Raw genomic sequence first — 25,801 nt, forward strand, 5'->3', positions numbered from 1 at the left:
AGATGAAGATGATACGATGAGATGAAGATGATAATGAAGATGATATGAGATGAAGTTGACACCTTTCGTTGAGTTGTTGGCCGCTCTTTGCTCCGTTTTCCTTCTCTTTTCCCAATATGGTCGATCTTCGTCTGGCTGCGACAGTGCCTCATGGAAGTTGGCCTTGACCGTGGCATTGGCAGTGCCATTGGCATCGTCGTCGCGTCATCTCGACGCTCGCCGCTTGGCAGGCAGCCATATGGGAATCGCCTGTCTGCGCGTGCAGTGCGCGTGCAACGCGCTTCACTTAATTAATTATGCGTTTAAACAGACATTCGACACTCGAGCTGGCATCTATAATTGCCATTAATCTAATTGCCATGCGATACTCTGACCCGATGCGTTGCATGCCTCGCCCCACATACGCCACTTGCCGACACCGCCTCCCGGCTTCGGTTCCAGCTCCAGCTCCAGCTCCAGCTCCGGCTATAAATATCTGCAATTGCAAAAAGCAATTGCATGTTGTGTCAATAATACACGTTTACCTAATTACCCTCAAATGCTCCAGAAATAGTTGCATTATTTCCGCCCGAACTTAACGCACGTTCATTCATTATGCTCGCCATTGTTCATTGGCCTAATTAGCTGTGGCATTCACTGCATATTCGCTTTTTACTCTCTGCTGCAAATTTAAATCGCTTTTTTGCTAGGCAGCCTGCAGGCAAAGGGACGCGTGTCTACAGGCTGGAGGAGCAGTAGAGGCTTTAAGGTCTTTAGGTCTGCCATACCCACTCAAGAAGTTAGAAGAGCCTATTAGTTTCATACAATTGGCTCCAATTGAAGCTGAAGACTTGAAATTTGCCATATGTACTCTCTGATTGGATACGCCCACTTGGGGCGTGAATATGTATATCTTATATATCTGAAATGCTATGACTAGAGGTCCTAGCGATTTGAATTTATATATATACAGACAATCCGGTTATAACGACTCCGTTTATAGCGTCTGTACGAATATAGCGACGAAAATTCTGGTGCCCAGACAAACTTTTATGAGCAAACTCAAACAGTTATAGCACCTTCCGGGTATAAAGACGGTCCCTTGAGTGTCGTTATAACCGGATTCTACTGTACTTGTACAGTAGAATTCCTATAATACGAAATGGCAAGGGGATCAGTTTTTTTTTTCGGCTTACACAGAAATTCAAATTATCGAGAAATATTGAGAACGAATTTCTTTCAAGGGGTCGAATTTGTTTTTCGATTTGTCGGGATTTTCCATTTAGCAGGGTACGAATTATCGAGACTCGACTATATATCGTTTGTGGAGGTAAATTTCGTTAAAGAAATTTATAGTAGATACAGACTATATAAGTTTAAAAAAAAAAAATAAATAAAATAAAATAAAATATTTTATATATATATTTGATAAAACTAGGACTTCCACGGTTTTTTTTAAGTTTATGTATGTGCCTCTGGTGGGCGTGGCAAATGGATAAGGGAGCTACACTTGCGAAATTTGAGAGATTTGAGAGAGAGTCTGCAGTAAGAATTCCTGAGCTAGCGATGAAGAGTGTTAAGTTCTATTCTCTAAATGCTTAAATAGGTATTTAATGAAAGTAAGTAGTTTATATGAAAATCATAGTTGGATCTCAACTATGTCTCATTAAATATGAGCTGTGGCATCTAGGCCCCTTTAGTTGTCTCTTGCCCTGGAATATTCAACTGGAGAATTCGACCGTCTAAATAATAGAATAATTAAAACTCTATCAAATCTGATTAGCTGAAACAAATTCTTTTACTTAAATTTTACTATCCAAATAAATTTCCATTATCTTCTATAAGTTTACACATGTTTGCTATATATCTAAGATCCAAATTCTTAAAATCAAACAATTTTTGTACATTTAAATACGTTCAAGCATATTTGTACATATCACTCGCCATGCACGAGAGCCACGTACAGGGTATAATAGCATTTTCAGCTGGCTGCACACTGCGCCTTGGCATTGAAATGGCTCATTAAATGCGCGCGTTTTTTGTTTTTTTTTGTTGTTTTTTTTTTCCTTTGTGTCTTGGCTCAGCTCATTTTCAATTTTATGGTTCTTCTGGCTCGCCGACAACCGGAAGCCAGAGCCACCGCCAAATCGTCAAATGGCCAAACAGGCGAATCGCCAAACAGCCGACCGAGCCAATATACGTATAAATTTTAATAAGTTTCAGCTTTTGCTTCTGCCTGCAATTAGCTCATACAGAAATCAATGAAACTACTGGCTAACGTTAGGCTAGTAGATGCGCTGTAAGCAATAGACTGGTCAGACCCTAAACAGATACCCTGTAAACATAGGCTTGTTATGACTATGATCAAGCTATAAGCATTGTTGCGTATTCAAGTAAATGTATTAGGATACAACATTCATTTGGGTAAGTGGGTTTTCCCCGAGTAGATGATACTCTGATTCACTCTGACTCACCTGAATATTAAAGTGTTTATTATTCAATTTCTGTCTATGCTTAAGCAGTATCTTGCTATCAATCTGGATTTGTTGACTCTACCAGAAGTTTGATATGAGTTGTAATTGATCTTGATTTATATAGCTAATTATAAGCACTACTTCTCATAGAGAACTAGATCAATACTCTTACACATGCAAATACCCATGATGCTGAAGCTTGTTTAACCTGAGCTTGGACTACGCCTCTGCTCACTACACATTATATAGGGGTATTATACTGGAAGAGCAAGAGCATCGATTCATGTTTCACTCAGTAGAGTGAGCTACACAGATCTACGACCTATACTGAGCTGATCGTATGTTTTTTTTAATGTTGGTGATCTTATATGCAGTCAGATCAATACTCCTTGATATGCGAATGCACACTGAAGCACAGCAAGATCTGTTGAGCTGGTTCAACCAGTTAATATGAGGCCTTTGATGATGATGAGTAAGCTGCAGTGATCTATGCAAAGCTGGTCATTGCTCTGTCTGTCATGATCACTTTGCTTATTGCTCTATAGCTCTATAGATATATATTGAATTTATATAAACAGTTAATGATAAGATAAAAAAAGTTTGTAAATTCTCTTAAATTCTGTTCAGGTTAATGAAATTAATAAAAAATTTGCTCAGCCAAGAACTCATTTATTCTTATATATTTGATTGACTTTGAGTTCAGCAAGTTATATATGTATATTTATATACGTTGAGTAATTGTTCATAAGAAAATAGAAAATAGCTCGTTTCCTTTATTTACTTTTCTATAGAATTCCATTTTGGATTGTGCTTATAACTGAAATAATTGTGAATGAATGTGCAATTGCGCTTTGTTCGATATAATAATGAATAAGCAATGCTATTATTTGAAGAAGAAATTTATTTGATATGATAATGATATTTGATACCATTTGTGGTCATAGATACATTTATCTATCTGCAGTGAGCATTTGTCCAAACATAAATATATTCCTTCGGGAAAGCATGGAGCTACATTTGACCATCCTCATGGTCAAAACGATCGACTACAGGAATATAAGTGAAACACCTGTGTTCTATGCCGTGGGAAATCATGTCAATAGACGTGATATATATATAAGAGTGTCGATCAATGCAACACAATATGTGGTAGCTTAACAATTATAAACATAATTGTGCAATATTTTGAATTGTTAAACAACTGGGAGACTAACTGGTTTATATGGCAGACATTTTAGAGTCAAGTTTATATTAAGTTGGCTTTTTTTGCGCACTAAACACAAGCTTTATATACATATGTATATGTTTTACATATATCCTAAGCTAAGCTAACACGATCAAGGGATTGCATATATCAAATTCCCCAGTCAGATAAGGCACACTTTAGTTAAAATACTGAATCTTTTATAAACTATTAAAAGTGTCTTTCAGATACAAACCTTAAGTTTTAAAAAGTATCTATCAGATACAAAAAAAACAACTCTTTTTTAGCCTAAAATAATAATGTTAATAAAAGCCATCTTTTAGATACAAACATAAAATGCTGATACTAATTCATATATTACAACGTATCTTTCAGTTTAAGAAATAAATTTAAGAAAAACTAAGTATTTTTGATATACAGACATCCATTTTAAAATGTATCTATCAAGCAAGCATTAAATTTTAAGAAATATCTTTTGGATATAAACATCACATCCAAAAGTATCTATCAGATACAAAAATCAAATATAAAAAAGTATCTGTCAGATATAAAAATCACAAATAAAAATATCTTTCAGATAAAACAGCATGCTTTAGAAAAAGTATCTTTCAGATGCAGACATCTAATTTTGAAAAGTTGCCATCTGATACCAAAACATACATTAAAAAGTATTTTTCAGATACTGTCGTCTCATTTTAAGAATTATCTTTCAGATACAAATGTCAGATTTTTAAAAGTATCTTTTAGATATAAACATTACATATGAAAGAGTATCCTTCAGATACAAATATTTTTCAGATACAAGTATCCTTCAGATACAAGTATCTTTGAGATACAGGTATTTTTCAAATTAAAGTACCTTTTAGATTTTAGTATCTTTCAAGTACAAATGTCTTTCAGATACATTTGATACATAGATTGATAAAAACTATCTCTCAGATACCAAAATGTGATATTGATAATAAGTTATCTTTCAGATAAAAACATACCACATTCAAACATATTTTTCAGATACAAATATCTCATATTAAAAACTCTCTCAGCTACAGCAATCAATAGTACTTTGGAATCTGTTAGATACTCTTTTGCAAATGTATTTCAAGTTTCATTTTGTTTGTAGCCATTTTCTTTTTTGTTTTCGGCCACAAACTGGGGCTTCCTACTGCTTAGCCATGCCAGCTGTAATGGCCGCCAAAAAATGTCGCCCCCAAAAATCGCTGACCCCATTCAAAACAAAAAGAGCAAGAAGAAGAAGCAGAAGCAGAAAAAGCAATGCTCTAGCAACATACACAGCTACAGTTACAGCTAGACATTTGCCCGCACTCTGTGGCTGGGCTAATTGAATTAGCTGGAATGAAATCACCTGGCGGCCTTTTCGAAGCCCCATCGAGTCAATTGGCCACTTTGGCCGCTTGCTGCCAACTGGCGACGCACTCGCAGCGCCAATTGCAGTTTTGGATGCGTTCGGTGCAAGTCTCTTCAGCGTGTGGCAAGTGTCTGTGGCAAGTGTCGTGTCGTGCGAAGAATTGAATTGGAATTGAGTTGGAATCGAATTGGAATCGAATTGTCTCGAATTGGATTGGATTGAATCTCTGTTATAAATCGTGCCATATATATAAATATATAAATATCAATTTTTTTTTGCTTGTGCGTGTGTGAGTGAGTGAGAGCAACAGAAAGAAAGAGCGAGCGAGAGGGCGAGAGATATAAAGTTAAAGCGATAGTAACAATGCCGGAGCGCAGCATTAGCCAACGCGATCTCGACGAGATCGAGATCGAGAGCGACGAAGAGGAGGAGGAATTGGAGCAGGGCGTCGGCCTGGCCGTGCAATCGACAATGCGTCGCCGTGCCGCCGCTACCGCTCAGGGGCGTGGCAGCACCAGCAACATTAGCAACAGCAACGAAGGCGGCCAGCAGAGCCGCGAGCGCAGCCGCGAGCGTTTCGGCCCGGTGAATGCCGCCCAGGAGGCGAGGTTCTATGACGACGACGAGGAGCGACGCGATGGCGGCTACGATGACAGCGACGATGAGGATGACATTGAAATGTTGGATTAGTAAGTGGCCTGACGCATGTTTTTATACATGTTGTAGTTGTTGTTGTAGTTGTTGCTGTTGTTGTTGTTGTTGTTGGGTTTTAATCTAATTAGCCGCGCAGCTTATGTGCATGTCAGCCTCTGCCTATGTGTGTGTGCGCGAGTGTGTGTGTGGGTATAACATTTCTATGGCCCATTTCGACTTTTCCGCAATTTTTATGATCTCTACTATTATTGTCGTTCTTCTAGACGCTGTCGCTTCTACAGCTGCGATTTCAATTTGCTAGTTTTAGCACCACCCACCGCCCACCGCCCACAATTCCTAGCCACGCCTCAGCCTCAGCCTCAGCCTGCCGCAGCCAAGCGCACATTTCATTCCCTCGGCATTTTCATGGCGTTTTTCCTTAATTTTATTTTTTATTTTCTGTCTGCATCGCACGCGCGCTTCAATTAAAAAAATTTCTAATTTAAATGGATTCTCTTAATTCCAGCGCATAGGTTTTAATAAAGGATATATGTATATATTTTTATACATCTGTCTTTATAAGCATACCTATATATATTCGTATATGGTTTATAACTCTTTGCATTCTTCATCGTCGCTCAGCTTTAGCTCTTAATTATTAAATGAACATTTCTAACAGTTTTACACCTAAAGACTCCAAAAGTTGTTGCTGGCCTCCTGAAGTATTGAAGGGTTTGGTTACCATAGAGGGTTTCTAGTTGAGATTTATATGTCCTGGGAGCGATATTATGAGCATTATGCACTCGATAAGTTCCAAGTAGTCTAGAGCTAGACTGTGTTTTAAATACCTAAACGGTTACACTTCAATAAATCAAGTCAGCATGCAGGACTATTAGATACTCTAACGCCTAGATCTCAGAAGATATAAGAGCTAGAGATCTGAAATTTTGCATGTATACTCGTGTATGCCACACGCAGTGCGAGTGTATCTTATTTTTTCGATAACTCTTCCGATTTATTTTTTATCGAGAATCCTAGTCGAGCAGTCTCGACTAGAGTCTTCTTCCTTGTTTATGTGTATATAGAGTAGCTTTACTAAATTTTGCAATTTCTTTTTGAGTTCTCTAAGTATTTGTCGCTTTTGTCCAAATAAACTTTTATAAACTACAAACTTTATTTGAACTTCGCTCACTTTTATTATTTGTATAGTTAACTTAATTCACACGTTTAATACAAGTCGATATTCGCTGCCATTACAAACGGCTTAGCTCATTTGTCAATAAGCATTTAGCAGCAGTTGAAAACTTCAGACGGCTCGCCAGCCAGCCAGCTATTAATTCCCCAACAATTTGCAACTTTACTTCAACTTCAGATTTTCAACAGATGCGTCCAAGTCCTTCATGGTTACTTATTTAAGAGTTGGACTTTAATGCTTGTCACAGTTCCGCTAAAGCTGCTAGCCGACTGCTGAGCTACGGTCTCTCAAATCAACCCTTCACGCAAATGATGCCCCGCCTCTACGCCTTTGCGGCTCTGGGTCCACTCAATTCTCGGTCCTGAGTCAAAGTTAAACCATTTCGCAGCCAAATTGAAATGTTTCAAGTTTTGCGGTTTTTGCGTTGCGCCAAAAAGTTAAATGTATGACATGAGATCTACATAGATGTTTATTTATGTTCTTGGTAGCAGCAACTCCCTCGACATATATATTTACAAGGCATCGCCTGGAACTAACAAAGCAAATAAAACTACCTAAGAGAGGGTAATATTATGTGTACATACAAATTGAGAGTCAGGGCGGGGATAAATGGAGTCGAGTCAGCAACATTTATTTATTATTCCCTTGAAAATCTCAAGGTTAACCCAAAAAAAAAAAAAAAAATAAATAAAATAAAAAAAAAATAAATAAAAAAATAAAAATAAAAAACAAAATATGTAAAAAAATAAATCGAAAAATTGCCAGCTGGCAAATGTTGAAATGTTCAAGAGTAAAAAGCTAAAAGCTAAAAAGCCCGCGACTAATTTGTCATTAAAAAAAAATAAATAAATAAAAAAATGTGTGCCTACTTTAAGGCGCGTCTAGGAATGTGCTCGTGCCTCAGGAAATATGCCTCTAGAGTAACAATAGACAAGGAAACAGAGAATAATAAATATATTAAATTATAAGTTTAGCGGAATAACTGTATTAATTAACTTAAAGGCAGAAATGAACAAAACACATTCACAATTTATTTATTGAGATGAATATGATTTGATATATTTATATGAATACGTTTTTGTAAATATTCAATCCTCAGAGTAGATCAGCTACTCTTAATATGCCTTTAATATATATCCGGCCTTAGCTACGCTTTTTTCTGCCCTTTAAATTTGTAGCTCTGTAGCATCTGCAGACATGTGAAATACTTTCTTATTTTTTTGTTGCTATTTTTATATATGTATATATATATATATTTTTTTTTATTTTTTTTTATTTTAATTTTTTTTATTTATATATATATATATTTTTTTTTGTTGTTGTCCTGTTTCTAGTCACCTTCAGTCAGACTTCAGTCAGCAGTCAGCGCTTACCACTCACCCGTTAGCAGGTACCATTTACCAGGTGGCATTGGCACAAAAGTTGAAATTTTTACGGCCTACCTCACATTTTGGGGCTGACTTTTGTGTCATGCTGTGGGCGCTTAATTAAAATTAATGAAGTACGTTGGCTTTTTATCCTTTTTGCCAGGACGTTGGCAGCAGTCACATTGGCCCCCATCTTGCGCCCAGCCACCATTCGTCACATACACACACACGCACACATACTATCCATTTCCACATTTGCCCTAGCCGAGTATTTACCATTCTCCAGCTGAAGTCGTTGTAAATATTTGCGACTGACTTTATTTTAAGTCTGTTAATTGAGCGGCAGCTGTCGTAGCGCTCTCGCTCTCGCTCTTTCTCTCTCTCTCTCTCCCTCACTCTTTATGTTGTCTGTGTCATTTCGTTCATTTAGTGCTCTTAACTGTTATGATTGACCAAATAAAGGAAAGGTCAGCTTGCTGAATCTTGAATCCAATTCACAGTCTGATTGATGGAGTGAATGGCAGATTAACTGAAGCACTTGTGCTTCGTCAGAGAAAGTGATAAGCTGATTGACGCCATTGTAGCTGTTGATTGACTACAAGATAGTTGCCTTCCCAAAGAATTGACGATGTGGTTTAAAGAACTATAAATATATTGATTGACAAATGGATTGATATAGACAAAGTATTAAGCTGAAAGCGAAATAAAAACTGATGAAAGAGTTGATTCAATGAGAGATTGACTTGACTACAATTTTCCCCATTAGATGTTTTCAGAATACTATTTGAATATATGGATTGATTATCAACCGTTAGTTAATTTAAATATATCATAACAGAGCAGCGACTGCATTCAATTATATTTAAGATTTATTTTCTGCTGCTCGCTCCCTTGGCTTTATATCAGTGTCATGGCAAAGTGCAGTGCAATAAATATTGCTTTTACCTGGCTTTGGCTTTTTGTGTCACTTGCTCTACATTTCATAATTAATCATATGTTTAAAGCCGTTTTTTGGTTGCATTTGTAGCTGCATTTGTTAACCTTTGCATTGGGGCTTCGCCAGCTCCAAAAACGCTGCACGCTGAACACTGAAAATGACCCAGAAAATGTATTTCACATGCACACGTGCCTGCCCCTCTTTAATCTTGACGTCTCTCTGTGTCTGTCTGTGTGTGTGTGTGTGTAGCATTTTATCTTGCTGTCGCAGCGATAACAAATGAAATATTCATAACATTGTTGCCATACATAAATTTATACACATATTGGAGCAAGTGGAGTGCTGTGAGTACCGTCAAAATAAAAATAAAAAATTAAAAAAAAACTTAAAAAAAAACAAGTAAGAAAGCTCTAGTCGAGACTGCTCGACTACGAGATCCCCTGAACCCTTGGAGCAATAGATATTTCAATAATTTTTCGCGTCTTTCAGCTTACACAAGAAACACGCACACACACACACACACACAGGCATACATACACACACAAGCATACAGACACACATACACACACACACACGCATACATACACAAGCGCATACACACACACATACACATACACACACATACACAAACACATACACACACAAGCACCCACGCATAAACGCATGGGCTGCAGTGTGCGCTTACTATGAGAACTTAATTGTTTAATAACTTTTTTTATGGACGTATGATCTTCATGAAACTTTCAGATTATGATTATAACATGGATATGCATGTAATTGCCAAAGCACAAGTCTCTAGTATTTGAAATACGCTTTTTACAAAAGTGAGGGTGAGGGGGTGAATTTAAGGGTGGGGGGTAAATTTTAACAAAAACCGAAATTGTATAAATTGCATATAAGCATACATTAAAAATTTGGAGACTCTAGCAATAAAGGTGTAGAAGATATAATTTTATAACTGGTTTTCGATAAGGTTTTTTATCGATAAAAAAAGATCGGGATGAGTTATCGAATTTTAATGATAAACTTGATATGCGCGCTGTAATTACGGACATTTTAAAAAAAATTTGAAGTCTCTAGCTCTTATATCTTCTGAAATCGACGCGTTCATACATACGGACAGACGGACAGACGGACAGACGGACAGACGGACAGACGGACAGACAGACGGACAGGGCCAAATCAACTCAGCTCGTCACCCTGATCAAGAATATATATACTTTGTGGGGTCTGCCACGCCTCCTTCTCCCTGTTACATACATTTCAACAAAACCATTATACCCTGATTTCCCATTGAAAATGGGTTCAGGGTATAAAAAATACTTAAATTGATAAAAGCTCGAGACAGAAATAAGATTAGGTAGAAGTAACTCCTGTTTAATATTATGCAAAGTGATATTATCTCATTAAAGAGATTAACCTTAATTTATTAGTTTATCTTTGGGCAACGAATGAAAACAGTTTGTTTATTCAAATATTTCAAATGTGAAAACTATTTAAAAAAAAAAAAAAAAAAAAAAAAATTAAGCAGAGCATTCGAGTCGAAAGATAAGATGAATCAGGGCGAAAAGGCATATTTGGCTTATACTTTTAATGATGAAAATAATTTACTTAAGTAGGAAATGAATATATTGTCTTCATCAAGTGGCTATAATATATATATATATATATAATATACAGAGGACGCTGAATGAATCGGGAAGGTATATGCTTAATATTTATATAAAGCCTGTCCTAACTTATAAAAATTGTGAACCGTTAAGTTCTTTACGCTCGGTTTGCGCAATCAGAACTATTATACTAATATATTCGTTTTACTTTCGTGAATGAGTATAAAAATCATAAAAATCATGTACAATCGACCCTCGCTCTGAGCAAGAATCTTCGGAACTTTTCGTTTTTCGTTTTCTGTTGAGCGTCTGGAGTTGAACTGTTCGTGTGACGCTCTCTTCACGAACATCGTTTAGGGAGCGATACGATTGATGTTCACACAATGAGAGTCAATCCAAACGGTCTTCACATGCACATACACATACATGCCCATACTTACGAAAGACTTGAGCAGAATAAAGGGTTTCTGTTCGATCGTAAAAAAAAACTCGTTGCAGAACCGATGCAATGGGTTGCTCTCTGAGTTTTTTTTCAGAGTGTGAGTGAAAGATATCTATTGACAGACATCAAGAAACGGTCGACAATTATTTGTTAGCTATAATTTTCACAAGTCTGAGCTCTTAAAATAAAATAACAACAAATAGATTATAACGACACTCAAAGGACCGAAAACGTTATAACCATTTAAGTTTGTCTAAGAATCGGGCTCTTTATAGCGGAGTTGTTATAGCCGGATTCTAATGCAATTCATGCTCACATCATTATAAATTGCTCCCCCCAAAAATTTTAATAATTCATAAAAACAGTTGCCGCCTTGGGTAATATTCATTGATTCGTAAGAACTCCATAGATTTTGATGCCGCCGTTGATTCGTAGTAGATTTATTTATTTATCGATGGAATTCTTTGGTATGTTTGAAATTTGTATTTGTCAATTATTCCCTAGGCGACAACGAATTATTGAGGTTTTTATTTGGATATCATATAAAATTCAGTTCTCGCATTCCGAATTCCTTGGACAGAATTTTGTATGACATGAGAGTAACCCCAATAATTCGTCGTCGCCTTGGGAAAAACTCGATTGCTTATGAGAAATGTAGAATAGAATAAAGAAGTAAGTGTGTTTTAGTCAAGTCTTTGTGACTTACGAGATCTCTGGGTTCTAATGGACGGGCGGACAACGGATTAAGAACTATATAATTTAATCTGCTAATTTAAAAACTCTACATGTGAAAGTCCTGCCTGTCACATAACTTTTGTCCAAATATTTATTTTTGTATTCCCCTGAATCCATTAAAAATCAGGGTAATCGGGGTGTATTGGTTTTGTGAAAATGTATGTAACATATAGAGTAGAACATGTATACATTCTAGGTGAGCGCGACGAGCTTAGTCTAGCTCCCACAGTATAAAAGTAGAATGAAAGGAATATGGGAATATCAGCTCTTTGCCGGGTTCAGAGGATTTCCAGTCGAGCAGTCTCGGCTCGAGCACTCTTACTAAATGAATTATTTAGTTCGTTAATGAATCATCTGCCAATGAATAAGAGATAAGTCGCAAAGCGCAGAGTTTAGCTCTGTTCATCTGTAGTATAGATACTTGTATATATTTAGCTGCAGATAGTACGGCTCATCTGTCGTCTACATATAGATAAAAATGTACTCATCTATAGTACATATACTGCAGGCGGAGATCTAACCCAAAGTTAGTCGTATTTGACTGAATTTCATTTGGCTCTCAAATAGTTTTACTACTTGCATCACATATACGGCTGCTGTCCAATATTAAAAGCGAAACGTTGAAAGTTTTTATGTGGTATTCGTGGCGTCTTAGCGCTGCACCACCACCAACACCACCAGTACTACCACCACCACCTCCACTTGAATGGCGCTGAGCGTCACACAAAAACACACACATAAAATGCTAGCGCATTAAACTGCAGTGAACGAAATATGCATGTCGCATGCAGCATGCAAAGTGCAACTGCTGCTCACTCTCCAAAAAATATGAAATATATGCCAGCAGCAACAACAACAACGACAACAACAACAATTCTTGCAATATTGCAACATGAAGTGCAACAAAAACAAAATATGGTCCAACAATTTAAAGTAAATATGCGCTTAGAAATTGTTGGCAAACAAAGCCATGAGCGTCAAATACTTTACTGCATCTTCTCTTTGACTCGCAAGTGTGTTCAGCACTCTATATATGTATGTGTGTGTGTGTGTGTGTGTGCGGCGCGCTTGCTGGTCTTTGCACATGCCAGCTACATTTCTGGCGCCTGTAAAAATATTTGTTGCCTGCAGCAGCATCAGAAGAAAACTGAAAAACTACAAGAGCAACGCGTTGACAGGCCAAAATGCTTTGACCTTCAGCTTTCTAAAAGTTTTCGCTTTTTTTCTTTTCTCTCTACTCATTTTGGTATTCGTTGAGGAGTCAGAATGTGCATGGAGGCTACATTAAATATATATTGCAAATATATAGAGTATCAAATGTATTTGCGACGAATCGAATTGAGTCAGCGAATGTAAATAGCTATTATCATATGCAGCTAATGCAGAGGAATTTGTTTACTATAAAATGTGATAAACTACAAAATATATATTAAATAAATTAAATTTTTTGTTTGTATACTTGTATATTACAAAAAAAAAAAAAAAAAAATTAAATAAAATAAAATAAAATTTATTTAAGATTTGGTTTTTTTTTTTTTTTTATTTAATTTAATTATTATTATTATTATTATTTGATTTTAATTATTAAATCCTCAAGGATGTTCTGGAGCTTTGTGAGGCGTCAATGTCATTGATGAAAACTTGAGCTAGGTTCTACTGTCAAAATTTAAATCCAAGACAATAAGTTAGATCCGAGACAATAATCAGAAATCGTTAAAATCATAATATCGTATATATACAATATATATGCATGTATGTATGACAAACATTTTAACTATATCTATTTTATAATCCACACTTTTTTCTATGAGAACTGAAACTTGATTTATTTTAAATTTAATTAAATTATAATTGATCATTTTTATTAGCACAGTAGTAAAAACTTAATTTTCTTAGACTCTCTGAATTCTTATAATTAAAAGAAAATTTTGTTAGCCGAAATTTTAGTTATATCCAATATATAGCATTTGACTTATTTATTTAAAACAAAGCTTGAAAAATTGACTTTAAAACAAGACCTTGTCACACACACACACACACACAGCCCTCCAGCATTAACAACACTTTAAGTGAAATTGACGTGTGAGGAAAGTTTTGCCACGTGGACAAGTTAATGTCAAGTCTAAAAAAGAAAAAACTAACAACAAATGCACACAATGCGCCGACTGCATGCGAAATTTGATTTATAAAATATTTATTACTAAATGCATTTGATGTATTTGGCTTTAGTTATTTATTTCCTATGCGAATAGCATTTCTGTTAATTGTACTCGATCAATACGCCACATCTCCTATCCTCTGATTATCTCACAGGAAGCAGAAACAATGTGCAACTTAGGTGACATCCTGTATTTGTACGTCCTGTAATTATTTGAAATTTATAGAACGAAATGAGCCCGCACACTGGAGCATTCTTGCAGTGTAGCTACAATGTGACTTACAGTTGGGGGTATTTTCATTGCAGCTTAAAATTTCAGTGTGCCAAAGAGGTCAAGCTTGTTGCCTCGAAATATGAGTTGAGTAGAGGTATATTGCATTGAGAAAATACATACATATATGAAATGAGTGTATCAACTAAGTTAAGCCGGTTTCATGTGGTATAGTACACATAGACATGTACGTAGACTTAACTGTTAACATTTATTATTCTGATGCCAGACCTGAGTTGCAAAAAGTTAATAGATATTGGACAACAAAAGCGGATGTTCTTAAAGCATTCGACAGAGCTAGGTGCTGAAGAGGAAGCATGATATCTAATATTGTTGTATATACGTGGCTGTATGTGTGCTTGTGTATATATAAGACTTCAAGCAGAGGTTGTCTTTAGAGATGCCTTTAAATTGTCCTTAATGCATATATCTATAATATAATATATCGATTTATCTATATCTATCCATCTTTATATACATCTATTCATCGATCTATCTAACCATCAATCCATCTTTTTATCTCTCTATCTATCCATATATCTATCTATAGGATAGTTGTATGTCCTATATTTTTATATAATATGCATTTTATTCCACATATTGCATTTTATATATTTTTTTTATTGATTGACTTTATTTATCTATCCACCTAATACGATTTAAATCTTGTTTCATTGCAGTGATACGTGAGTAGAGCGATGTATATTACATGTTTTGGTACTTTAAGCCCGTTTATAAATAGAATTTCGCCGACAAATATCAGGTATTTACAGTGAGATCTTCGAATGAATTAAAATGCCAGCATCGAATTTGCGGTCTATTTAATAAATACAAAATGTTCGTTTATCTCTTGACCCGGCGCGAACTATTTGTAATATTTACGTGTTTGTCTACACGCGTGAAAGGCAAATTGCAAACAATGCTTTTAATTTGTGCTTAATTATATAATATAATTAATTACGCATGGCGCAGAGTTCATGAAAAATTTACACGTTTTACGCAAAATAATTACAAACGAAGAACAATCGAAAAACGAATTTCAAAATTAAATAAAGCTGAAAATATAAAAAAAAGAGCGAATAACAAAACGACAATGATGCTCTTTCCAGTCGAGCGATTAAAGATATATATGAAGAATGTTTTTATTGGAAGTTCAAATGTAAAATATAAAAAATACTCTTAAATTTTTAAGATATAATAATAATAAAATAAATAATATATAAATAATACATTTCAAACAAAATAAAAATATAATAAAAAATTAGTAGGGGTACTTTTACATTTATACATAATAAAAATATTAAATTATATACTTTTTATTTTTAGTACATAATAAATAAATCTTAATATATTAATAATTCACAATTTTAGTCCATTTTAAATATAATTTTTAGATATTTAAAATGGACTTAAATTGATATTAATATACGATTAGGATTTATTTATTATGTATTAAAAATAATATAATACGAAAATAATAAAAATATAGTTTTTAATGCTTATATTATTAAATACATCTAATAAGTAAATATTGAAACAAATATATTTACATTTATATATATGTATATACATATATATAATTTTTTTTTTTTTTTAATTTTAAGCCAAATAAATGATGTAATAATCTAAACTGTAAAAATATTTTTTGCGGTTAGGGTATATAGCGTATTCATTTATTATTAAGCAGGCATTATTTATTGTTTATATGCATATATGTACATTTTTTATGCATACACATATGTATATCCTTCTATATATGTTATATACATAAACTGCCACGCCCACACAACAGACAACGCAGACCGGGCAATATATACATATGTGACAAGCTTTCCACCTGGCACTGTTCTGTGTCAACCATTGTAATCATATTTCCCTCTTCACAACAACAACAACAACACATAATACGAAAGCGAAAAAGGCAGCTGGGATTGTGAGCAGAAAGATGTTTTGATTATGGTGCGACTAGGTAATGTGGGCGGTGAAGCGAGGCGCGGCGGTCCCCCGGTTTGGTTAGCATGTTGGGGTTTTTGTCACAAGATTAGGGGAGGTGGGGAAATGGTTGGCTTAGGCACCGCAATATGCTTTATAACGAAAAAAAAAATCTATAGAAATTCGTTGCCTTTCCTCACCTGTTCCACATCGAAATGGATATTGATGTTCTTTAAAGCCTTTTTAAATGAGTATTTGAGAGTATTTTTAATAGAGAGCATGTATTTTTATCGTCTTTATTGTAAATTTTATTTTTTATTTTATTTATTTATTTATTTTTTTAAATATACATTTTTTAAATATTTTTGTACTCTTTCAAGAAAGTGAAATGAGTATATTGGTTGGGTGCAATGCGTATACCTTCGAATCAACAAGTGTTGTCCGATCCACCCACTACATATGGCGTATGTATATATGCCTATTAGGGGCGTGGCAACTCGGAAGAAACGTTATCTTTCACAGCTTTAGGGCTAAAAAGCTTTAAGTGTGCATATGGATTATTGTTATGATCCTGAAGAATTGTTCAAAATCAATTAGGGACATGGTAAAGTGGATCTGAATATAAAGCGTTTTATTTGGGGACATGGTAAATCGAAATAAAATGAAATTTACCTTTAGAATAGCTATATATCCCAATTGGGTCGTAGCAAATCAGAAAATAGATCTGTCAGCTTTAAGTGTAGCCGTGGATGAGTATTCTACAGTCGGTAATGCACGACTGAAATGGCTTTACTTGTGTTCACATAAATCCATGCCCCATCCACTTTCCTTAAATTTGTTGCATTATTTCGCTTGCCACTTCTTGGCACTAGATTCTGGTTACGCATACGACGCGTTGTATTGGCTTCTTGGTTTCGTGCTCGTCGATTTCGATTTCCTGTCGGCAGACTTCTTAGGGCCCGTAAAATGTCTTACAGCCAATGTCAATAAATTGCTGGGGCCAAAGACGTGCGCCAGTTACGTGGGAAATTGATATCATTGCATAATCGTTGTTTGTCATTTCTGTGACCCACAAAAAAAGAAAAAAAAAGAAAAAAAAAAACATTTGCTGTCGAATGCCGAAGGGAAGCACAAATGAAATAGAAACATGTTAAGGGCACTGCCAAATAGTAGCTTTTATTTTATGAGCCACGAACCTGATACCACCAAATAGAAGATCAAAATCAAACGCAAATTCCACCTCTATAGTTGCATCAATTTAAATATACCATCTAATGTTTATAAATATTTATATATAAAGGTGCTTATAGATATCTTTCTCTCTCTCTCTCTCTCTGTCACGCTGTATATATAAATATGCAGATTTTTTGCTGAAACTTTTTCGCGGGCCTTTGAATTGTTGCTCGCATTTTGCTTTTGCTGTTGACATTGTCAGTGCTCTGTTTGTTATTGTTGTCAATTGGATTTAAATTGCACAACCAACAATAAACAGTTAACTGTTGGAAGGCAATCAAAATATGTTGAATGTCGTCGCCCGCTTGTTGTTATTGTTGATGCTGTCATTGCGGTTGTTGTTGTTGTTGTTGCCGTTGCTGTTGTTGTTGCTGCCTGCTGGCTCTTGGTAGCTCTCATGTTGTCAACACTTTGCTGTTTTCCAATGCATTTGATAACTTGTTCGAACAGTTAGATGAGCATATTAGCTTAGTTGATTCATCATCATGTGCATATCTCTTGTTGGCGAGGCTTCTCTGTGGGACTGTGTCTGTCCTTCTGGCTGTATGACTGTCTGTATGTATATCTGTCTGTATGTCTGTAAAGTTGAATGTCTGTAAATCTGTTTGTCTGTCTGTCTGTATGTATATTTGTCTATATGTCTGCCTGTAAATCTGTTTGTCTGTATGTATTTTTGTCTGTATTTCTGATGTCTTTATGTCTGTCTATCTGTATGTCTGAAAATCTGTCTGTCTTTTAGTCTGTAAATCGGTCTGTTTTTCTGTCTGTCTGTCTATATGTCAGAGTTTCTGTCTCTCTGTCTGTATCTCTGTTTTTCTGTCTGTCCATCTTCTCGGTTTCTCTGTATGTCTGTCTCTTCGCCTGTCCATTTCTTTATTTGTCAGCTGTTGTTTCTCTGTCTGTCCGCCTGGAGACTTACGTTTGGATACCCCGAAACCATTGAAAATGCGATTTCAGAATATTAGATACATACTTGCTTAAATATACGTAACTGATATATAATAAAATGCGGGGTCGACTTCATAAAATCCATAGAAAATATAGAACATATATTGAATTCATACATGTAAAAGTGTTAGACTCGATTCCTTCAAATCAAAATTTAAATATACATATATGTATATCTTTGTTTATATATATAAAGAAATAAGCTGCTGCTTTATTATTATTATTATTATAATTTTTTTTTTGCTGCTCGCTATGAAGTTTAGTGTATATCCTAGTCGGTCAGATTTGACTCGTGCATTCTTTTCTCTTAATATCTCTTCCGTTTGCTGTGGGAGCGAAAAAGTATTCTCATCATAATATCTCAACTCATACCCAATTGATTCAAAATGCAGCTGAAGTCCTATCACAGTGAACACACCTTTACAAGATTCAGATACACTCGACAGGCAACATCTTAGCTCATCTTTAGATGGTTTATCTGTCAAAAGTGAAAGGCATTTCCTGCAGATATTTCATTCATGCAATAACAACAGCAACAACAACAACATCAACAACAACAACAAGGAAATATAATCAGCTCAGTGGAAAAAATGAAACTATTGACGCAAGTATGCCCAGGTTAATTGCGTACAATCAATATTAATAAGCAGCTTAGGATTAGCTCCTGGCACTGGGCTGCTTTATGGAGGCCCACTTGAAATATATATAGGTTATTAGGTAAGTGCATAATGCATTTAAACAAAATAATATGCATAGAACAACTTTATTATACGATACAATATAGTGTAAATTTAAATGGATATAACTTGCTTTTAAAGCAATCGAAATCTGATAAGATATGATGGCTGCTGTCACTTAAAGCTCTACGAATATTAATTAACAATATTTTTATCGATTCCGTGTGAAATATTTGCGTGTCTCATGTGCTTTGCGTGTCGGGCATTGCCTATCACGTCTTCATCTTTCTTAACGTCTGTGTTTCTGGGGTGGCTGGGGTGGGTTGTCTGTTGGCCGGATGGGGGGCAGGTGGGGCTGAATCGGTCCGGAGCTCAACTTGAGCAACCCCATGCTAACGTTCGCATTAAAAATGTAAGCGCCTTAAATATTTAATATTACGCATACGACATGTTGCGCCAGTTTGGTGCGCTGCGCTGCTCATCTCAACTCTGCTCAGCTCTGCCCTGCTCAGCTCTGAGCTGTTCTACTCTGCCTCGCTGACATTTAAATGAATTTTCAATAATTTTTTGTTCATTTTTATTTTGCCCACATTATGCTCTTCGCACAGCGGGCTCTGCATACAGCTGGGCACAGGCAAGCACTTAACGCCTGGCAGGCGACAAGAGTCAGAAGCTGTTGGAATAGTAAAGTCTCGGCTTCACTCATTCTCTCTTTCTCTCTCTCTGTGACTAGGCCCAAAATGCCATTTGTGTAAATCTAATAAATAACAAACCGCATTAAATTCAACAACAACAACAAGCAGCTGAAAAACGAACGCCAAAGGGGGCCTGACACGGCAGTTCGCACGTGTCAATGCGACCGGGTCACAAATTTCATTATGAGAAAGAAAGTAGAAAAAAAAAAAAAAAAAAAATTATAAAAAAATTTAAGATACAACAAAATCCACAGAATATAAGCCCAGTAAGAGTGTGCGATTTGATGATACCCTGTAAATTATGAATGTTTGCTCTCTTATGTTTTCTTACAATCTCTATATTCTGATAACACTGGATTTAACTATAGTTAAATTGAGGTACATGTATACAAGCAAAGTGTTATCTAAGCATATCAGTTGGTAAGATAAGAAAATGATATAATCTTGATACATATGGATGAATGTATATATCCCAACTGTTAGCCAGGTAGGCCAGACTAGCTCAGTTACTTGAAGTCTATCAACACTTGATTGAAGTCATATAGATCTGGCCCTGAAGCACTTGTACGAGGTATATTATTATTGTTGCTGCTGCTGTTATTATTATTATTATTTCCCGTTTTTGGCAGCTCGAGGATTTTCTTTGGCAACGGCCACAGCCGAGCACCGCTGTGTAGTTTAGAAGCAAATTAACATATCACACAGGCCGCAGTCGTTGGCGCAATCATTGGCGAGGCCAATCCTTGTGGCATGCCTGGTGACTAGGTCGCTCTAGCGTTGGCTCTGGCTCTGGCTTTGGCTCTGGCTTTGGCTCTGGCTTTGGCTTTGGCGCTGGCTTTGGCTCTGCTTGACTTGTCTCTTTGAGGCGGCACCAAGGCAACTAACTATATATGTAGATATGCATGTAGCCGCACTACATAGGCCTAGGCAATGGGCCGGCCCTCAACAGCTGCTCTCGTTTCTGGCCCAGACACACATAAACACACACACACACAGACGCACGCATACATACATATATCTACAGCCCAAAACGCCTAGACGCCCAAGACGTCTAAATTCGGCGCTCGGCAACGTCATGGCTCATATCACATTTTTGCTGCTGCGGCTGCCTTATGGCCTGACATTTCTTATGAAGCCTGGGGGACTGGCAGCCGAAAGTCTTCTTAACGTCAAGTGCTTTTAAAGCAGAAGCATCCGTGTACTTAATTTTGCATAGGAAGCTTTTGTAATGCTTTCACTAAATGAACCACTTACACGCGTAACATATATCATCATTTAAATATGTGTGTATGTGTGTGTGTGTGTGTGTGTGTCTTATATACAGCCTGTGCGCTATATCTGAAATCCAAACATTTTCAACATTTCTGTTAGTCGGAAACCGTTCGTGGAGTGTTCATTAACCGACTAAAATAACAGATAAATCAGTTAATGAACCAGTCATAATTTATAATATTCTAATTTGAGTAGCTTTTTGTTATGACAATTCACCTAATGAACCAATTACGAACAGTAAATAAATCATTTTGAATAATTGAACTATTTCCGGTGACTATGATATATGATCATTTAAAAATTTGTTTTTTAGATAGCTGAACTAGGAAATGAACCACAGCGCTTTAGATAATCTAGATGGAATAGCTTTTTCTTAGATCAATTTCAGTTATAACATCTTATGGTGGCAAACTTTTATTTAAACAGTTAAGGAAACTAGTTCATATTTGTTCTCAATAATAAGAATAAAGAATAATTGAACTAGTTCCAGTTACTATAGTCGAGTTTTAAAAAACTCATGAACAATTTACGCAATAACCCTGAAAATTGCATATATCAAATCAAAACAAACTGAACAGCAAAACGAACTAACGGAACTAGTTCAAGTTGCCAGTTAACGTGTACGTATCTAAGAGTGAGAGCAAAGTGCAATGCTCTCAGCTGCAGTCAGTTGAGTTGAACTCGAGTATTATCAGCTGATGCTGCAAATCAAGCAGCTCAGTGCTTGAAGACAAATGCTAGCAATTTTGTTAATGTCTTGCACTGGTGGTGAACTGAATGAACTGATTCACTGGTTCAATGGCAGCGAAATGACAAATAATTTGTATTCAAATCTTTCTATCTTAGCGCAAAAGTCTTTCACTTTCTCACTCTCCATCCAATGCATTGTGGCGCTGGATCCTGCCAGCTCTCTGTCTATCCCACTCTGTTTCTCTGTTGCTGCTTCTTTTTGTTTGTCTATCGTAATGCACACCCATACACAGATGTACGCATAACATTTTGACAGTCGCTGATAAGCGCACAACTTTCAGCTCTCACAATTCCTTGGTATTCTTTGTTCTCGAATCCCCTCCCACCCTGCCTCTGGCACCACACTCCCGCCCCTCGTCATGCTGTCTCATTCTGACAGCTGTGCTCTGCATGTGCGTGCTATATATTTGCGTGTGTGTGTGTGATTCGTGTGCATGTCCCTTAACCAAGCAGATTAATGAAAATTGAAATTGCATTTATCGTTGATTGCTTAAAAACATTCAAACACTATATTTCCTTCTATCCTCTCCTTCACAAATGTCGCGCCATTTTGTTGCCATCCCCTAGTACCCGCCCACCTTGCATTCTTCTACTCCATTGCTGCTGCCCACTAGCACACACACATACACACATTTAAAACAAAGACCAAAATGATTCATTGTATTCCCTGAATGCAGGTAATATTTTTCAATTCGCCCACTCTCTGTCCCTCTCTCACACTCTCTCTCTCTCTCTCTCCCTCGGTCTACAGCTGTCTTGCTTGCTCAGTTTGCTTTTTGTTTTATGACGATTTGCTTGCTTTTGATACACTTATAGAAATTAAGGTATATAGTATATCTATATTCGTGGCCAGTATTCCCATTTGAGTAATTCGAACCGTATCCATCTGTCTCTGTGACAATTGGCCAAAAGTCATTAGAGCGTATTGCTATATATATGTTAGCTCGCACTTTACTAAAGTTATATACAAAATTAGTTGTTGTATAGAAATTAGATCTGTTGTTAAAGTTATCCTAACTTTGTCTTTGGGAACTTCGAGCTTCCATATATATAATATAAAGCCATAACATAGAGTTCGTTCATTGTATAAGATATAATTTATCGAATGATAATTTTCAGGTTCTTTTCGATAAATATTGTATGTATATAAAGCAGAGTTCTTTTACTTCTAATTATAAAAGTAAAGGGTATTTAATATTCGTCCTGTTCATTATATTTGATTATTTTTTTGTTTTTATTATTATTATTATTATTATTATTCCCATTGTTGTTCTTGTTGCTGTCAGTTTGCTGTGTACAGACAATAAAAAGCATTTCATTTGAATAATGTGAAAACATTTTGTTAGACAACACCGTCACCTTCGTTAGCCTCTCCCCATCCATCGGCATCTGGCTACATTTTCAAACTGCACAACGAGCCACAGACACTGTGACATGCACTCTATATGTCTCTAATATACCGCCACATTGATTGTCCATTGATAGCAGGTCGACAAACAGACAGACAGACAAGCAGACAGACAGACAGGCAGGCAGACAGACAGACAAACAGTCGCAAGTACGTCCATACATACATATGTATATCTAAATGACTTGGTCATTGTGCCAATAGCCTAGAAAGCTGAAATTATAGGGCCTATGATGGGCCACACTATAAAATGTTATATGTTATTATTAAAAAAGAAAATCCTAGAAGTAGATAACATACACCAAACGAAAATATACTATAAAATACATGTTAAAAAATATATTTTAATAATAAAGTCAATTATAATTCAAAAATTTTTTATCAGTTTCAAGTATAGAAGAAAAATTATTTTATGATATAATAATACACATATGTATGTATAAAAAAAAAAGTCTAAGAAATATATTAAAATAAAATAAAATTCACTAAAAATTAATTCAATTAAATTTATTAAATAAATTTAATAAATATAAATTAAATACAACAGTTTTTTAAAAATACCATGAAATCAACAGTAAAACATTTTATATATTTTTTATTACACAAAATTATAAAATATAAAAAAAATTTTGAAAATCAATGAAATTTCGAACTAGTTTTCGATTTTATTAGTTTCTTCTAATTTTCAGTTTCTTCAGCAATTTAGTATAGTGTATATCTACATATATCCGGCGCACTTAGCTTTTACAACGATAGTTCCTTATTAGTCGGGCTCTACTGTTTGTGCTGCTCCTGAAAGTATGCCACACCCTCTGCCCACATTAATGTGCAGCTGTGGGTGAATATTGTATTCCGTTGTCACTTGTCAATTGGGCGCATATACATATGAATTATTTGTGACATGCAGGTGGAGTTCGGGTGCTAAATTGACGAACGGACATAAACGGGCACGAAAGCCGGTCACACATCTGTTAACCTAAAACAAATAATTGCTTTGTTAAAATGCACGTTGGGTATGCTGTGGTTGGCTGGGGGGTACCCAATTTCAGACCAATCGATTATGATGAATAATGAATGATCGATAAATGTTATTTATATAGAAAATCACACGCGTGACGCGTATGCGGCTCAGACAAATGTCAATACTTCAAATGGCGACAAATTTTTCAAATACCAATTCATAATTTAGACGTGTTTCTAAAATGTTTATGAGCGTTGTCTGAAAAAGCAATTTGTTCTAGATAAATTTCACTGCAGCAGTGAAATGCGGAGCTCATTGAACTCATTGTTATGTGTATGATATAGATGTTATTATATATTTTTGTAGAGTTTAAATGGGAAAGTTAAGAGATTTGCATTCGTGAGAAGAAGTCTTACAAGAGGTTTGACTTTGTCTATCGATAACTTATCGATACGTGTTTAGATTAATTAAACTGAACAGATATTCGATTTGTTTTAGTCGTTTTACCTTATGACACTGCAAATAGTTGGTCAAATTTTAATAATTTACTAATCAATATAGAAGGAAGAAGGCATTGAAGCTACTGAAGCAATGTAAGAAGACATATGTTACCTATGAGCTAGATCAGTGGCACTTAAGTAAAGTGAAGCTGGATATGCCAGTGTAGCTTGCCAGGATTCACGTGGCAGCCATAAAGGACGGTTTCCACTGGTCTGTTCTAGACAAGCGCCTCTTAACTGCGTCGCAGACAACACAATAAATATCTGCAAATTTTGTTGAGGAAGTGCAAAAAGTTAATTAAAATAGTTGTAAATAAATCAAAGCTTATCTCATACGTCAAAGGTGTTGGCGGCTGGCTAAACTGTTGTGACGGCTTTGACTATAAGTAGCGACGATTTTGGCCAGAGCATTATAGAAGCGAATATACACTGAAACTGAGATGCGTTGCCTTTTATTGTTGCTGTTGCTCTGCTGCTGTTGTATCCTGCAGTCGGCCACTGGGGAAACCGATCTCTCCCAATTGTCGAGTGAGAGTGCATCGAAGGTGTTGGAAGACAGTTCCACCGAAAATATTCACCTGGCTGAGTTGTGGTCAAAGCTGCGCACGAGGGACGCTCGACAAACCATGACAACTCCGAGGCCACCAAAGCCAACGTCGGACAAGGATTTTGAGAGGAAGGTCCGACGGGTGCTGCGACGTCAGGGCCTGCTCAGGAAGCAATTGGCCGAGAGTATAGTGGAAGCGTTTGCGAGAAATAAATATCAGCTGCTTCGCTTGGACGAAATGATGCATAGTGCGGCTTTGGGGCATGATATTGCTTACTCAAACATTTAGGATACGCATCTATATACATATCTACCTATGTGTGTGTGTTCAATAAATGCAATAAATGAGCTTGCCATAAATTGTATGGCAAGGCATCAAGCAAGCAACAACAAGTAGCGGCCGTAATGTGCCAACTGTTGAGTTTCCTTCCGCTTCCGCGAGCGCAACTCACGCGCGCTCTCACTCCCTCTCCCTTCATCACTGTGTCTCTCTTTGGCTCACTCTAT

General features: G+C 36.1%; 1 protein-coding gene across 1 annotated transcript; it reads left to right on the plus strand.

The window, feature by feature from the left end:
• The first annotated feature begins 5,039 nt into the window (after nt 1-5,039).
• LOC108619055 (uncharacterized) lies at nt 5,040-25,687 on the plus strand. The gene is made up of 2 exons (XM_089473073.1): nt 5,040-5,712; nt 15,052-25,687. The coding sequence occupies exons 1-2, from the start codon at nt 5,387-5,389 to the stop codon at nt 15,059-15,061; spliced, it is 336 nt and encodes a 111-aa protein (XP_089329199.1). The 5' UTR covers nt 5,040-5,386; the 3' UTR covers nt 15,062-25,687.
• Nucleotides 25,688-25,801: the final 114 nt, after the last annotated feature.

The sequence above is a fragment of the Drosophila arizonae genome, chromosome X (genome assembly GCF_054131065.1).
Source record: "Drosophila arizonae isolate 15081-1271.41 chromosome X, UAZ_ARI_1.0, whole genome shotgun sequence".
NCBI lineage: Eukaryota > Metazoa > Arthropoda > Insecta > Diptera > Drosophilidae > Drosophila > Drosophila arizonae.